Source organism: Eschrichtius robustus, chromosome 1, assembly GCF_028021215.1.
Source record: "Eschrichtius robustus isolate mEscRob2 chromosome 1, mEscRob2.pri, whole genome shotgun sequence".
NCBI classification, from domain to species: Eukaryota; Metazoa; Chordata; class Mammalia; order Artiodactyla; family Eschrichtiidae; genus Eschrichtius; species Eschrichtius robustus.
Window position 1 is genome coordinate 47,908,342 of NC_090824.1, and position 16,147 is coordinate 47,924,488.

At 35.4% G+C, this 16,147-nt stretch overlaps 1 protein-coding gene across 1 annotated transcript in view; it reads left to right on the plus strand.

Annotated features, from left to right (window-relative positions):
- TXNDC16 (thioredoxin domain containing 16) overlaps nt 1–16,147 on the plus strand; it is a 117,666-nt gene that overhangs the window by 59,564 nt on the left and 41,955 nt on the right. Inside the window, exons 12-14 of the mRNA XM_068545411.1 lie at nt 1,438–1,561; nt 5,695–5,838; nt 6,718–6,777. Coding sequence (XP_068401512.1) covers nt 1,438–1,561; nt 5,695–5,838; nt 6,718–6,777 — 328 coding nt within the window. The remainder of the gene's footprint in view (nt 1–1,437; nt 1,562–5,694; nt 5,839–6,717; nt 6,778–16,147) is intronic.

Genomic DNA, 16,147 nt, shown 5'->3' on the forward strand with positions numbered 1-16,147 from the left:
CTTCAAGCTCAGATTTCTCATTTGTGAAATAGTCATAAAACCTCCCTTCTAACTTACAAGAAATTTTGTAAGACCAAATAGGAAGATACTTTGAGAACTGTAGTATTGTTCAGATGTGTACACTGTGGGGCTAGTATGCTTTGCTTTTTGACCAGGTAATGGAAAGACTACTTTCTGAAGCTATTTTTTTTACTATTAGGTAAAGACCCCTAAGTAGGAAATTACTTTATTTGTTATCGGGAAATAGGTTTTATAGAAGAATTAAAGTTCATGTTGTTGTCCCAGTGCATATAAGTTATATATACGCTACACTGTAGTCTAGTAAGTGTGCCATAGCATTATGTCTAAAAAAAAACAATGTATATGCCTTAATTAAAAAATTCCTTATTGCTAAAAAATGCTAACCATCATCTGAGCCTTCAGTGAGGTGTAATCTTTTTGCTTGTGGAGGGTCCTGCCTTGATGTTGATGTGGCTGCTGACCGACCAGGGCAGTGGCTGCATCAGTTTCTTAAGATCAGACGACAGTGAAGTTTGCCCCGTTGATCGACTCTTCCTTTCATGAATGATTTCTCTGTAGTATGCTACAGAGCAATGCTGCTGGGTAGAATTTTACCCAGAGTAGAACGTCTTTCACAATTGGAATCAATCCTCTCAGACCCTGCTGCTGCTTTATCAACTTAGATTTTGTAATATTCTCAATCCTTTGTTGTCGTTTCAAGAGTTTTCACAGCATCTTCACCAGGAGTGGATTCCATCTCAAGAAACCACTTTCTTTGCTCATCCATAAGAAGCAACTCCTCATCCCTTCAAGTTTTATCATGAGGTTGCAGCAGGGATAATTTACTAAAATAATCCAGTGGCCTAAAATTTCATGTTTTAAAAATGTTTTGGTTGAGGCTTAGTGAAAGAAACTTTAATGGAATAATTTCAGTGGAATAGAATTTGGTATTCTTAAAATACCTAGGGGCAGATAGTATTCTTATGTTTATGGCTAAACAGGCAATTAAACTTTTTAGTGGAAATTTTTTAGATGAAGTATTATTTTGAATATTTCTGTAGAATACAAAATAATTTTGTCTCTGTTTGCAATAAAATTGTATATATTTTTATACCTCAGTTGTATTGAGGTAGGACTTACTGTTATATGTAAAATGCTTCAGATGTCAGTATAATGTAATTGTGACAAGAAGCAAGCGAGACTTTCGGTTCTTTTTTGCCCTCTTTTTCAGTAGCGCACACTATCTTTCTATAACGTATACTTCGGATGCTTTTAATAGTGATCGTGGAGTTAATTTACCTTTTTTAAAAAAAATATTAAAATTGAAGTTCCGAGGTTTAGTTTCATTTCATTTTAGTGTCAAACAAGTAAAACATTTTTATGTTAAAATGCTTTGTTATATTTTAGTCATATCTTTTAAAATTAATGTATTTCTAGGGAGTGCCAGTGGAATTTTTGGTGTTAAATAATATTGATTTAATCGTATCCCGTGTGGAAAGTCATGTGCACATTGAGGAAACGCACGAAGATGAAGACAATGACATTGAAGGTCCAGATATGGGTAATATGTTTTTTTGATGATCATGCTCCCCTCCCATTTAAGCCCAGCATCCTTAAGGTCAGTGAAATTTCAGTGAATTAACTGTCACATTCAAGAATGTGAAGAGACCTGAAGAAATTAATTCTGAATCTCATTTTAGCAAGTTGACGAGGTGTAAAGATATAAGGATGCTCTGTTTTGTTTAGTGCGATACCTTTCATTGTTACATGTCAGGCTTCTAGCTTTGCACAAGTGTGCCTTTATCCTCCACATCAGTTCTTTCAGCCCTACTGGTCTACTCCATGTTTAAAAAGGACCCAGGAGCCACAGTATGATATTTTATTTTTATTATTCCTGTTAGGATATGAAATTCTGATAAGTACAGTTGTATTTGTAGTTGTAAATGAATCCGATTGTTAACAGTATAGGGAGTAAATTTTGATAACATTTTAATAATTCTTTTTAACATGTTATTTCTCTTTTTCTTTTCATTGCTCTCATTGCTTACATTTTTGAAGTATTCTATAGTTTTCAAGGCTATTTCCCACACATTATTTACTTTAATAGCTGTCCTCTGAGTTAGCTGAGGTCACCTTCGTTTTGTAGAGGAAAAACTCTGTGTTTTAGCTCAGTTAAGTGATCTGCCCAATGTCACACAAATGGCATGTGGAGCATTCTGACTTGAAATCTTACTTATGATCATTATCATTCCTAGTACTTCTTTTATAACATCAGTCCTATTCTGAAATTGCTTATTTACTTTTCTCTCTTCTCTGTTGGTCTATAAAATTTCTAAGGCAGGGATTATGTCTTGTGCATTCTTGTATCCCATTTAGCAAATACTTGAATTTTTATATAGTACTATTATCATGAGTCCCATTTAGTAAATACTTTTTTAAAAATTAATTACTTAATTAATTAATAATTAATTTTTGGCTGCGTTGGGTCTTTGTTGCTGTGCGCGGGCTTTCTCTAGTTGCGGCGAGCGGGAGCTACTCTTCGTTGCAGTGCGCGGGTTTCTCATTGTGGTGGCTTCTCTTGTTGTGGACCATGGGTTCTAGGTGTGCAGGCTCAGTAGTTGTGGCTCACAGGCTCTAGAGCACAGGCTCAGTAGTTGTGGCACACGGGCTTAGTTGCTCCACGGCATGTGGGATCTTCCTGGACCAGGGATTGAACCCGTGTCCCCTGCATTGGCAGGTGGATTCTTAACCACTGAACCACCAGGGAAGTCCCTTAAATACTTTTTATATAGTCCTATTATCATGAGTCCCAAGATGGAAGTAATTTACATATTGTTTTCATGAGGTCCATTTATTATGAGGATCAACATCTATATTATAAATTTAATAAGGGCTCTGAGCTTTAACTGTTACCGGTGACCAGCTTCTTGGTTTGAGCACTGCTCTAGTTTTTTTCTGATATACAGAGGTTAGAATTGCTCGTGATTTAAGCCAGAGTTCTTCTCCATAGCATCGTCATTGTATAGGCAGATCTGTGTTCTGCTCTCTTGCTCCCTGGTTTATTCCTATCATGGCTCATATATTCTTCAGAGTGAGAGGAATCATCCACCAATTTAATAAGATTCCTGTGCTCAGTGGTAGTTGCCTGTTTCAAAATTTCATTGTTGCCATGTCCCGTTTTACTTCCTGATTCTCTGGCTTTAGTTTGCCGTCTGGTGATGCCTTCTCTTTTTTTCTAACTCTCCCCTATCTTCTCTCCTCAGCCCAGTTCTCATGTTTCTTTTACAGCTTTCTTTTTTTGCTTTGTAGTGGAATTTTTTGTTTTGTTTTGTTTTTTGGGGGTTTTTTTTTGGTCTTAACTTCCTATGTTTGTAATCCATATTGACCCATAATATAATTTGATGTCGTGCCTGTATACAGTTTCCCTCTCATTTTCATTTCATTCCCATTTATATGAGAAATGGATGAGGGTTTGGAAAGAGTTTGTTACCATGTAAGAGCGGAATATAAAGAAAAATGTCCTTCAAAGGAAATGGGCACAAGATGAATCAGAATTAAATGGACTGAGGTCTCCAAAAGGAGAGTATGAAAAAAAATAACAAACATGTGTGGCTAAAAAGAGAGTGTGTGTGTGTATATATATACACACTATATATATATATATATGAATTGGTGAAAGTTTGAGCTGAGGAATAAATAAATTTATAAATTATAAATTTATAAATTTATAAATGAGGGTGGCTTATTAAGACAATGGGGAAGCAAGAAGGAGGTGTTAGGACAAGATAAGAGAAGAAAGGGTGGATTGGGAAATAAGAATGGACTGGCAGGAAAATGAAAATACATGAATAATAAGAAAAAAATACAGTAAATGAGAAAATTGGCCTTTATTAATTTTGGTATTGAGAGCATAACTTTTAGTGTCATAGACTGTGGTATTTAAAAGTACCTTAAAATTAATAGTCGAACTCTTATGTTTCACAGGTTTGAATATTGAGACACAGAGTTATATAATTGACTAGAGTTACACAGCTAAAAATTGCCAATATGGTACCAAAATCCAGACCTAGTATTTTATTTCATAGTATTAGCAATCATATGGAAAATAATAATTTAGTTTTCTGAATGCATTGCCTCTCTCACTTCCTCCCTTCCTTTCTTTTTAATATGTCGTTACAGAGAATTATAAACTTAACCATAAAGTAGACGGCATAATAGAACAAATCTCCAGGTACCCATTACCTGGCCTCGCCCAGCCACCATCAGTTTATGGCTAATCCTATTCCAATCACTGCCCTCCCTTTATTATTTTGCAGCAAATTCCAAACATATAAATTCATCCATAAATATTTCCCTGTGTATTTCAGAAATGTAAGGATCCTCCTTTTAAAATTAACATAATTAATGCTATTACTACATCTACAAAGTTAACAATAATTCTTAATATCAGAGAGTCAGTGTTCAGATTTCAACTTCATCATGATTTTTCATGCCACTGTTGCTTTGTACATGCTGTTCCTTTTACTCCATATGCCTCTACTGCCTGCCTAAGTTTTATTTTTCTTTTAATGTTCAGCTCGTGTCAACTCTTCTAGGAAGCTTGTCTCTCTTATCAAGTTAGATGTCCCTCCAGTGTTACCATACAATAAATTCCAATAGGATATTTGTGAATTCATAATGTGTTTTTTATTTTTTATTTTTTTACCACATACTTGGATGGATGGATGGATGAATGGGTGGGTGGATGGGTCTATCTGTCTATCTTAATGAAAAGATTTTTGTTTGTTTTTGATTTAATTGACATGTAACATGTTAGTTTTAGTTGTACACCATAATGATTCAATATTTCTATATATTGTGGTTAATGAAAGTTTTTTACATATTCAGAATCCACCCTTAACTCAATACACTTAGAATAAAATCCAAAATTCTTGGCTTATATGGCCTCTTACAATCCAGCTGCTGTCTAGCCTAGAGTTTTCTCATGTTATTTCTTCCGGCCATCTTGTTTTAGTCAAATTTGCCTTCCCTCAGTACCTAGAATATGCTTAGCTCTTATTTCTCAGAGTTTTGCATGTGTTTTCCCTTTGCCTAAAACATCCTTTTATTGATTCTCTATCTGGTGGACTTTGGATCTCCCAATCTAAATCTCCCTGTTAAAATCTCTCACTGTGTATTTTACCTGTCCTCTTAAACTGATCACATTTATAGTTATATACTTATTTAGTGATCAGTTTATTGACTGCCTTTTCCATAGACGGAGGCTCTTTGTGGTCAGGGACTATGTCTGCTTTGTTTACCACTTTCCTTAGTGTCTGTCACAGTGCTTGGCATGTAGTAGAAGCTAAAGAAACACTGTCAAACATGTATGGTAGGACTTTTTTGGCTTATAAATTAATATGTTGATGAGAAATAAAAGAGCAATATTTGTATTATTTCTCGACAAGTTTAACGCCTTTTGGAATTGACTAAAACTTGACAGTTTCTGGGTCAGGAAGCATCTGAGAGTCATTTAAGATAGGAAGCCAGACAACTGGAAAGTTTTCTAAATATCATGCATTTTAAATATTAAGATTGTATGAATTCAAAAGTTTTTATAAAATACCAAATTTTCACATGCTTGCCTGGGAGAAGAGCTTAAATTTTTAAAATTATACATTTATATTTATATTAATTCCTCTTCAAACATTTTAGATATTCAAGATGATGAAGTGGCAGAAACTGTTTACAGAGACAGGAAGAGACAGTTACCTTTGGAACTCACAGTGGAACTAACAGAAGAGACATTCAATGAGACAGTAACAGCTTCTGACAGCATAGTGCTTTTCTATGCTGGTTGTGAGTATGAGCCTTTAGAGGTGACTACTATATTGCATATTAGGGCATTTAAAGTAGGCAGATTTTATTTTTGCATTCTGTTATTGCACATTGTAAAGTGACATAATTTTCATATGTTCCACACTTTGAAATATTTACTTCTAGCTGATTCTGGGGTTGTAAAACTGATTATATATATCTGACTTACAAATTGAAGGTCAATAATTAAACTAGATGTTAAGCTTACTAATTTAGAAAAATTATTGTTATTCAAGCTAATGACTGATTAACAGTTATTATAGATTTATAGGCACTATATTGCTTTTATCCTCAAACAATAGCTGTTCAAGTATACTCCTTGCAGTATGAACGTAGAAACCCTCTTAAATGTTTGGACAATACTGACTACTGCATACTAGGATATTTCTTACTAATAAATAACAACTTGGGGAAACCCCATAAATCTATATGTTTGTTATATATAAGTATGGATGCTTTAGAGCAGGGGTCCCCAACCCCCGGGCCACGGACCGGTTCTGGTCTGTGGCCTGTTAGGAACCGGGCCGCACAGCAGGAGGTGAGCAGCAGGCAAGCGAGCGAAGCTTCATCTGTATTTATAGCCACTCCCCATTGCTCGCATTACTGCCTGAGCTCTGCCTCCTGTCAGCATTATGGTGAGTCATATAATTATTTCATTATATATTACAATGTAATAATAAGGGAAATAAAGTGCACAACAAATGTAATGTGCTTGAATCATCCCGAAACCATCCCCTCACCCTCCAGTCTGTGGAAAAATTGTCTTCCACGAAACCAGTCCCTGGTGCCAAAAAGGTTGGGGACCACTGCTTTAGAGATATGTACATTGTAATATCTGTTTAATTTTTTATTTTAATGTAGGGCAAGCAGTATCCATGGCATTTCTGCAGTCCTACATCGATGTGGCAATTAAGTTGAAAGGTATACTGTGGTATGCATGCTTATTTTCCTGATTTTGAGCCATAGCTATTTGTATAACTGTGTCTTGCTAAAGATGTAGAAACCCATGTAAAATTTCAGGTTATTATGTTTGTGTCTTCAAGGTTAATAAGTTAATGAACCATGAGTTTCAGAATTCTCAGAAGCATTCACTTTGATTGTCTTCATAAAACTGTCTTGTAGCTACATAGTTAATCCAGTAACCTTTTTGGCTGAATTCAGTCATTCAGCAAACATTTATTGAGTGCCTACTCTGTGCCAGTGACTGTTAAATATTATTAAATATATACTAAATACTATATATACTAAATACTATTAAATAAAATTTTGGTAGATAAGACCACATCCTAATGAAGGCACTAAGATACCAGTGTTCTTGAAGCTATACAGTTAGGATATTTTTTAATAGCCAGGATCTTTTTATTTTAACTATCCTATGAAACCTGATTCAGTGGTAGACAAATAAGAATCCAAGGAATGGACTCAAAATGTCTATGCCACCATCCCAGCAAAGAAAAAAGGAGGAGTAGGGAGGCCTCTTAGCATTAGTAAGAGAGAGATAGTGTTGGCTTAGGTAAGTATAATGTTTTGTAATCATTTGAATAAGACAGAATATATCATGCTTTGTATCTTTAATATGATTTCCTCCTACTCCGTTTTTCTTGTTAATAAAAGCTATTATGGCTAAATAGGCTTTTTCTTGGCTACTCCAGGAATGCATCCACCATTTAGTTTTGAGGCACTAGCTTACAGGCTCTTTCATTATTTGGTAAGTTCCTTATGGGTGGAGAGTGTGTCTTATACTCGGCTCACTGGACTTGGTGCATTGCATTACATTACAGAATATCTGGTGTTTAATAATTGTTGAGTAAATGATTAAGCAAATGTAGTAGAGTTTCATAAATTTTGTTTTATTTAGTGGAAAACGTGTACTGGTATACAACTTATATATTTATATTGGGGACTTCTGTGAACTCAAGAAATTGATTCCAGAAAGTCAGTCCTAAATGAAACATGTTCTATAGTAATAAAAACAACAGAGGTATAAAAAATCATTTTTGAACTATTTCTCTTCCATTCATTTCCCAACCACATTTGATCCAACTTTTGATTATTTCATTCCCCAAGTGAAGAGATGATTAAGTCTATAGATACTGTGATCCCTCACTTTTTTTTTTAAAAGCAATCTTGTCATTCTCTTTTATGGTTGCAATTTATAGACAGATTTAAGTTTCTTCTCTTAGGTTTTCCAGCCTTATTGGTAAATAATTAGAAGAAAGAAAAAGGAGGAAAATAAAAACCACAATGAAATAGTAATTGCATAATGTCCCTGAATAATAGAATTATTCCCCCCTCCCCAGCCCATTTGGTTAGATACCAAATGAAAATGGAAAAAGATTCTCTTACTTTCTTCTCTGTTAATGACCAAATAAAGATGTGACCCCTCAATGCAAGGACTCTTAGTTGTATGTGTTTGTAGAATAAAAAGCAGATAACCAACCCAAGGGCTTGATTTCCTTTTTTGATTAGTATGTTCTTTATGAATAACAATCCTGTTAGTAATTAGATATCAGATAAATGGATTATTTTGGAAGTTCATGAGGCTTAATATAGAAATGCATACTATATGTAACAAGAGTGTTTTGTGTGTATGGTGAAGCCTATACTGTAATTTTGTAAATTGGGAAAATATTGTAATACTTTGGTCCTTTAGTCCTATAATCTCTCATGTTGACTTGGGAAAAAGCCACTTTTTATCTCTTAGTACAAGAGGATGGAGAATATTTTATACTCAGTCACAAGGTGGCAGCAAATGTCAAGTTTTTATAATTACATAGTATCTGTAGCTAAGAGAGTCTGTTTTGTTTTCTTTTTCTTTTAAATTAAGACCCCTATTTGGAATTGCTGCATTGATAAAGTATGTGGAATGTAATACTACAGTCATCTTAGAATGTTTCCATTTGAAACATGATTAAGTATTGAAACCATTTTACAAGAAAGAAAATAAAAATGTGATAACTTTAATATAAGTAGCCTTATAACTTTTAATGATATGTATCAATATTCTTTTTCCAGTTTTAAAGATAACATCAAAGTTTTCAACTTGGACAAAGGAATAATAACATTTTTAGCAGTAGACCCATTGAGGATGCTTATTGAAGGGAAAGAACTACATTTGTAGTAACACCATGTTCCATCCTTGGGTGGCAGTACATAATATGATATTGTCTGAACAAGCACCAGTACAAGCACCACTAGATATTTATTGACTAAATGATTAAAATAAAGGATAAGAGAACTTTATAGAGTAGATCCAACTTTACAAGAAATAAGGATTTATTTTTGTTTATATGCTCATATAATATTCAGGTATTAATATACTTTAGTGTAAACATTGAAAATTTGTTCACGAAGAAATATCAGGGCACATTTCACAAATTTTTATTGGGCACATAATATGTAACGGACATTGTACTAGGCAGCAGGTTTATAGTGGTGAATAAGACAGACTAGACCCTGCCTATATTATCAAACAGATTGCTAACACTAAATCTAAGGTGGTAAGTTATTGCACCTATGAGATATAATCTAGGATCATTTAAAATGTAAGAAAGAATTTTCAGTATTAAAACTTTTGGCAAAAAAATATTAAAATACTGCATTTCACAATTTTAATCATATGGGTAAATAACATCTTAAAGTAGGATATAAACTATATTGATACACAAAGATTCCTTCTTTGATCTAATATTATATTAAAGTTTCCTTTTATTAGAATTTATTCCTTCCTTTCATTAGCTGAGTTGTGTGGTGCTTTGTCATTTGTTTTTTGATATCTCTTCACCTAATTAGTTACACATTTTGGAGGGCCTTGCACATACAGTTGACTTAAACAACACAAGGATTAGGGGCGTTGACCCTCCATGCAGTAGAAAATCCGAGAATAACAGATTTGGCCCTCTGTATACATGGTTGCTCCATATCTGAGGTTCCACATCCATGGATTCATCCAACCTTGGAACGTGTAGTACTGTAGTATTTACTATTGAAAAAAATCCACATATAAGTGGACCTGCACAGTTGAAACCTGTGTTATTCGAGGGTCAACTGTATTAGTATAGAACAAGTAGAAATTTCTCTTTGGGATTCCACTATGATGTGTTTTCTTGGGCTGAGAAGAAATTATGTTTTAAATAAATAAATAAATTATAATATTTAGACAGGATAGGTATGTGAAGCCCTAGATGAATTCCATGTGTTTAGTTTATTCACACACATATTTAAGGTGTTTCATGTTCAAGGACCACTCTAGGTGCTGGAAAATCAGTGACAAGGAAAACAGACACAGTCCCTACTCTCAGGGAGCTCTAATCATACAACAACACAGATGAGTACATAATTACATGATGAGATAGGGAAAAGAGCTTGGTCCTCTAAGAGCATAGGAATCTGATGCAGATCAGGGTGTCAGAGGAGGCTTCCTTGAAGTGGTCACACGTGCAGAGATCTGAAGGGGTGAAAAGACCTGACTGCAGAAACTGGTGGGTGTGGGCTGGTAGCAAAGTAGATTTGAGTTTTGAAAAGATATCTCTAGCTTCAGTGTAGAGACAAATCGAATACAGGGAGATAAATTAGGAGAAATGATAAATAGTGGCAGTGAAGAGAAAGGGACAGTTATAAGAGGTATTTAAAATTCAGGTGGTAAAATTGAAGGGCATGCTGATTGATGTGATTAGACCTGTGGAGTTTAGGAATGGGGAGGTGCAAGAGATGATACTTTGTTTTCCGAGTTATACAAAGATGGCAACATTCACCACTATTCAGAGGAAAGAAACCATATTTGTTTTAGACATCTTGAGTTTGAGGATGTTTCTGTTCAAAGGGAATTAGAGAAGGCAGTAAGAATACATTGGTCTGGAACTTTAAAGGATGAGCCTGGGCCAAAGCTATAAATTTAGGATTCATTAGATTGTCGATGATTATTGAGATTGTCTAGAAGAGAGGGTAGAACAAGAAGAGAAAACAGCTTAAACTGAGCCTTGGGGGAACTCCTGACTCCACTGGCAGAAGAGCCTTCAAAAGGGACCAAAAAGGAGCAGCTAGAGAGTCGGGGGTGGGGGTGGGAGCCAATAGAGGAAGGTGCTGCAGAAAATCAAGGGAAGAGAGTGTTTCAGCTGGAGTGTTTCATGCTGCTGAGAAGTTGTAATAAGAATGGGATATAGAGGCAGGGTCAAGATGGCCAGGTGGGAAGATGCAGAGTTAGCATCTCCCCACAACTAGGACGCCTGCCGGCTGCTGGTGGGGGACTCTGATCCCCAAGGAGACGGGAGGAACCCCAAAGTGAAGTGGCAACTTGCAGGATCCTGGTTCACAAGCCCGGGGTCTGGCCAAAGCTCCTGCAGTGGGAGCTCCGAGTCCAAACCACTGGACTAACAGAGAACCTCAGATTCCAGGGAATATTCATCAGAGTGAGGTCTCAAGGAGGTCCTCATCTCAGCACCAACACCCAGCTCTACCCAATAGGCTACAAACTCCAGTGTTGGAAGCCTCGGGCCAAACAACCAGTAAGACAGGAACACAATCCCCCTCATAAAAAAAAAACAAAAACAATGAGATGGCAAAAAAATATGTCACAGATGAAGAAGCAAGGTAAAAACCTACAAGACCAAATAAATGAAGAGGAAATAGGCAATCTGCCTGAAAAAGAATTTATAGTAATGATAATAAAGATGATCCAGAATCTCGGAAATAGAATGGAGGCATGGATTGAGAAAATACAGGAAATGTTTAACAAAGATCTAGAAGAAGTAAAGAACAAACAACAGAGATGAACAATACAATAACAGAAATGAAAAATACACTAGAAGGAATCAATAACAGAATAACGGATGCAGAAGAACGAATAAGTGAGCTGGAAGACAACATGGTGGAAATAACTGCTGAGGAGCAGAAAAAAGAAAAAAGAATGAAAAGAATTGAAGACAATCTCAGAGACCCCTGGGACAACACGAAACGCACCAACATTTGAACTACTGGGGTCCCAGAAGAAGAAGAGTAAAAGGAAGGGTCTGAGAAAATATTTGAAGAGATTATAGTTGAAAACTTCCCTAACATGGGAAAGGAAATAGTCAAGTCCAGGAAGCACAGAGAGTCCCATACAGGATAAACTCTAGGAAAAACACACCAAGACATATATTAAATCAACAAAAATTAAATTCAAAGAAAAAATAATAAAAGTATCAAGGGAAAAACAAAAAATAACATACAAAGGAATCCCCATAAGGTTATCAGCTGATTTTTCAGCGGAAACTCTGCAGGCCAGAAGGGAATGGCAGGATATACTTAAAGTGATGAAAGAGAAAAACCTACAACCAAGATTACTCTACCCAGCAAGGATCTCATTCAGATTCGACGGAGAAGTCAAAAGCTTTTCAGATAAGCAAAACTTAAGAGAGTTCAGCACCACCAAGCCAGCTTTACAATAAATGCTAAAGAAACTTCTCTGAGTGGGAAATACAAGAGAAGAAAAAGACCCACAAAAACAAACCCAAAACAATTAAGAAAATGGTAATAGGAACATACATATCGATAATAAACTTGAATGTAAATGGATTAACTGCCCCAACCAAAAGACACAGACTGGCTGAATGGATACAAAAACAAGACCCATATATATGCTGTCTACAAGAGACCCACTTCAGACCTAGAGACACATACAGACTGAAAGTGAAGGGATGGAAAAAGATATTCCATGCAAATGGAAATCAAAAGAAAGCTGGAGTAGCAATACTCATATCAGATAAAATAGACTTTAAAATGAAGACTGTTACAAGAGATAAGGAGGGACACTACATAATGATCAAAGGATCAATCCAAGAAGAAGATATAAAAATTATAAATATTTATGTATGCAACATAGGAGCACCTCAATACATAAGGAAAATGCTAACAACCATGAAAGGAGAAATCAACAGTAACACAATAATAGTAGGGGACTATAACACCCCACTTACACCAATGGACAGATCATCCAGACAGAAAATAAATAATGAAACACAAGCTTTAAATGACACAATAGACCAGATAGATCTAATTGATATTTATAGAACATTTCACCCAAAAGTGGCAGAATACACTTTCTTCTCAAGTGCACATGGAACATTCTCCAGGATAGATCACATCTTGGGTCACAAATCAAGCCTTGGAAAATTTAAGAAAATTGAAATTGTATTATGCAACTTTTCTGACCACAACGCTATGAGATTGGAAATCAGTTACAGGAAAAAAACCTGTAAAAAACACAAATACATGGAGGCTAAACAGTGCACTACTAAATAACCAAGAAATCACTGAAGAAATCAAAGAAGAAATAAAAAAATACATAGAAACAAATGACGGTGAAATCACAATGACCCCAAACCTATGGGATGCAGTAAAAGCAGTTCTAAGAGGGAAGTTTATAGCAATACAATCTCACCTCAAGACACAAGAAAATTCTCAAATAAACAATCTAACCCTACACTTAAAACAACTAGAGAAAGAAGAACAAAGAAAACCCAAAGTCAGTAGAAGGAAAGAAATCAAAGATCAGAGCAGAAATAAATGAAGTAGAAACAAAGACAACGATAGCAAAGATCAATAAAACTAAAAGCTGGTTCTTTGAGAAGATAACAATATTGATAAACCCTTAGCCAGACTCATCAAGAGAAAAAGGGAGAGGACTCAAATAAATAAAATTAGAAATGTAAAAGGAGAAATCACAACTGACATTGCAGAAATACAAAGGATTATAAGAGACTACTACAAACAACTATACGCCAATAAAATGGACAACCACGAAGAAATGGACAAATTCTTGGACAAATGGACAGAACTTTCCAAGATGGAACCAGGAAGAATTAAAAGTATAAACAGACCTATCACAAGTAATGAAATTGAAAGCAGAATTAAAAATCTTCCAAGAAACAGAAGTCCAGGACCAGATGGCTTCACAGGCGAATTCTATCAAACATTTAGAGAAGAGCTAACACTGATCCCTTTCAAACTCTTCCAAAAAACTGCAGAGGAAGAAACACTCCCAAATTCATTCTACAAAACCACATCACCCTGATACCAAAACCAGAAAAAGATATCACAAAAAAAGCAAAATTATAGACCAATATCACTGATGAACATAGATGCAAAAATCCTGAACAAAATACTAGCAAACAGAATCCAACAGCACATTAAAAGGATCATACACCATGATCAAGTGGGATTTATCCCAGGGATGCAAGGATTCTTCAATATATGCAAATCAATCAGTGTGATACACCACATTAACAAATTCAGGAATAAAAACCATATGATCATCTCAATAGATGCAGGAAAAGCTTTTGACAAAATTCAACATCGATTTATGATAAAACTCTCCAGTAAATGGGCACAGAGGGAACCTACCTCAACATAATAAAGGCCATATATGACAAACCCGCAGCAAGCATCATACTCAATTGTAAAAAACTGAAAGCATTTCCACTAAGATCAGGAACAAGACAAGGATGTCCACTCTCACCACTATTATTCAACATAGTTTTGGAAGTCCTAGGCACAGCAATCAGAGAAGAAAAAGAAATAAAAGGAATACAAATTGGAAAAGAAGAAGTAAAACTGTCACTGTTTGCCAATGACATGATACTATTCATAGAAGATCCTAAAGATGCCACCAGAAAACTACTAGAACTAATCAATGAACTTGGTAAGGTTGCAGGATACAAAATTAATGCACAGGAATCTCTGGCATTCCTATACACCAACAACAAAAAATCAGAAAGAGAAATTAAGGAAACACTCCCGTTTACCACTGCAACAAAAAGAATAAAATACCTAGGAATAAACCTGCCTAAGGAGGTGAAAGACTTCTACTCAGAAACTATAAAACAATGCTGAAAGAAATCAAAGATGACATAAACAGATGGAGAAATATACCATGTTCTTGGATTAGAAGATTCAATATTGTGAAAATGACTATACTACTCAAAGCAATCTACAAATTCAATGCAATCCCTATCAAACTACCAATGGAATCCTTCACAGAATTAGAACAAAAAAATTTTCAATTCATATGGAAACACAAAAGATCCCGAATAGCCAAAGCAATCTTGAGAACGAAAAATGGAGTTGGAGGAATCAGGCTCCCTGACTTCAGACTATACCACAAAGCTACAGTAATGAAGACAGTTTGGTACTGGCACAAAAACAGAAATATAGATCAATGATACAGGATAGAATGCCCAGAGATAAACCCATGCACATATGGGCACTTAATTTATGACAAAGGAGGCAAGAACATACAATGGAGAAAAGACAACCTCTTCAATAAGTGCTGGGAAAACTGGACAGCTACACTTAAAAGAATGAAATTAGAACACTACTTAACACCATACACAAAAATAAACTCCAGATGGATTAAAGACTCAAATGTAAGACCAGACACTATAAAACTCTTAGAGGAAAAACACTCTTTGACATAAGATCTTTTTTGACCCACCTCCTAGAGTAACAGAAATAAAAACAAAAATAAACAAATAGGACTTAATTAAACTTAAAAGCTTTTGCACAGCCAAGGAAACCATAAACAAGACAAAAAAGACCACCCTCAGAATGGGAGAAAATATTTGCAAATGAAACAACAGACAAAGGATTCATCTCCAAAATATACAAACAGCTCATGGAGCTCAATATCAAAAAAAAATCCAGTTAAAAAATGGGCAGAAGACCTAAATTGACATTTCACCAAGGAAGACATACAGATGGCCAAGAGGCACATGAAAAGATGCTCAACATCACTAATTAGTAGTGAAATGCAAATCAGAACTACAAAGAGGTATCACCTCATGCCGGTCAGAATGGTTATTATCAAAAAATCTAGAAACAATAAATGCTGGAAAGGGCGTGGTGAAAAGGGAACACTCTTGCACTGTTGGTGGGAATGTAAATTGATACAACCACTATGGAAAACAGTATGGAGGTTCCTTAAAAAACTAAACATAGAACTACCATACGACCCAGCAATCCCACTTCTGGGCATATACCCTGAGAAAACCATAATTCAAAAAGAGTCATGTACCACAGTGTTCATTGCAGCTCTATTTACAATAGCCAGGACATGGAAGCAACCTAAGTGTCCATCATCGGATGAATGGATAAAGAAGATGTGGCACATATATACAATGGAATATTACTCAGCCATAAAAGGAACAAAATTGAGTTATTTGTAGTGAGGTGGATGGACCTAGAGTCTGTCATACAGAGTGAAGTAAGAAAGAGAAAAATACCATATGCTAACGCATATATATGGAATCCCCCCCCC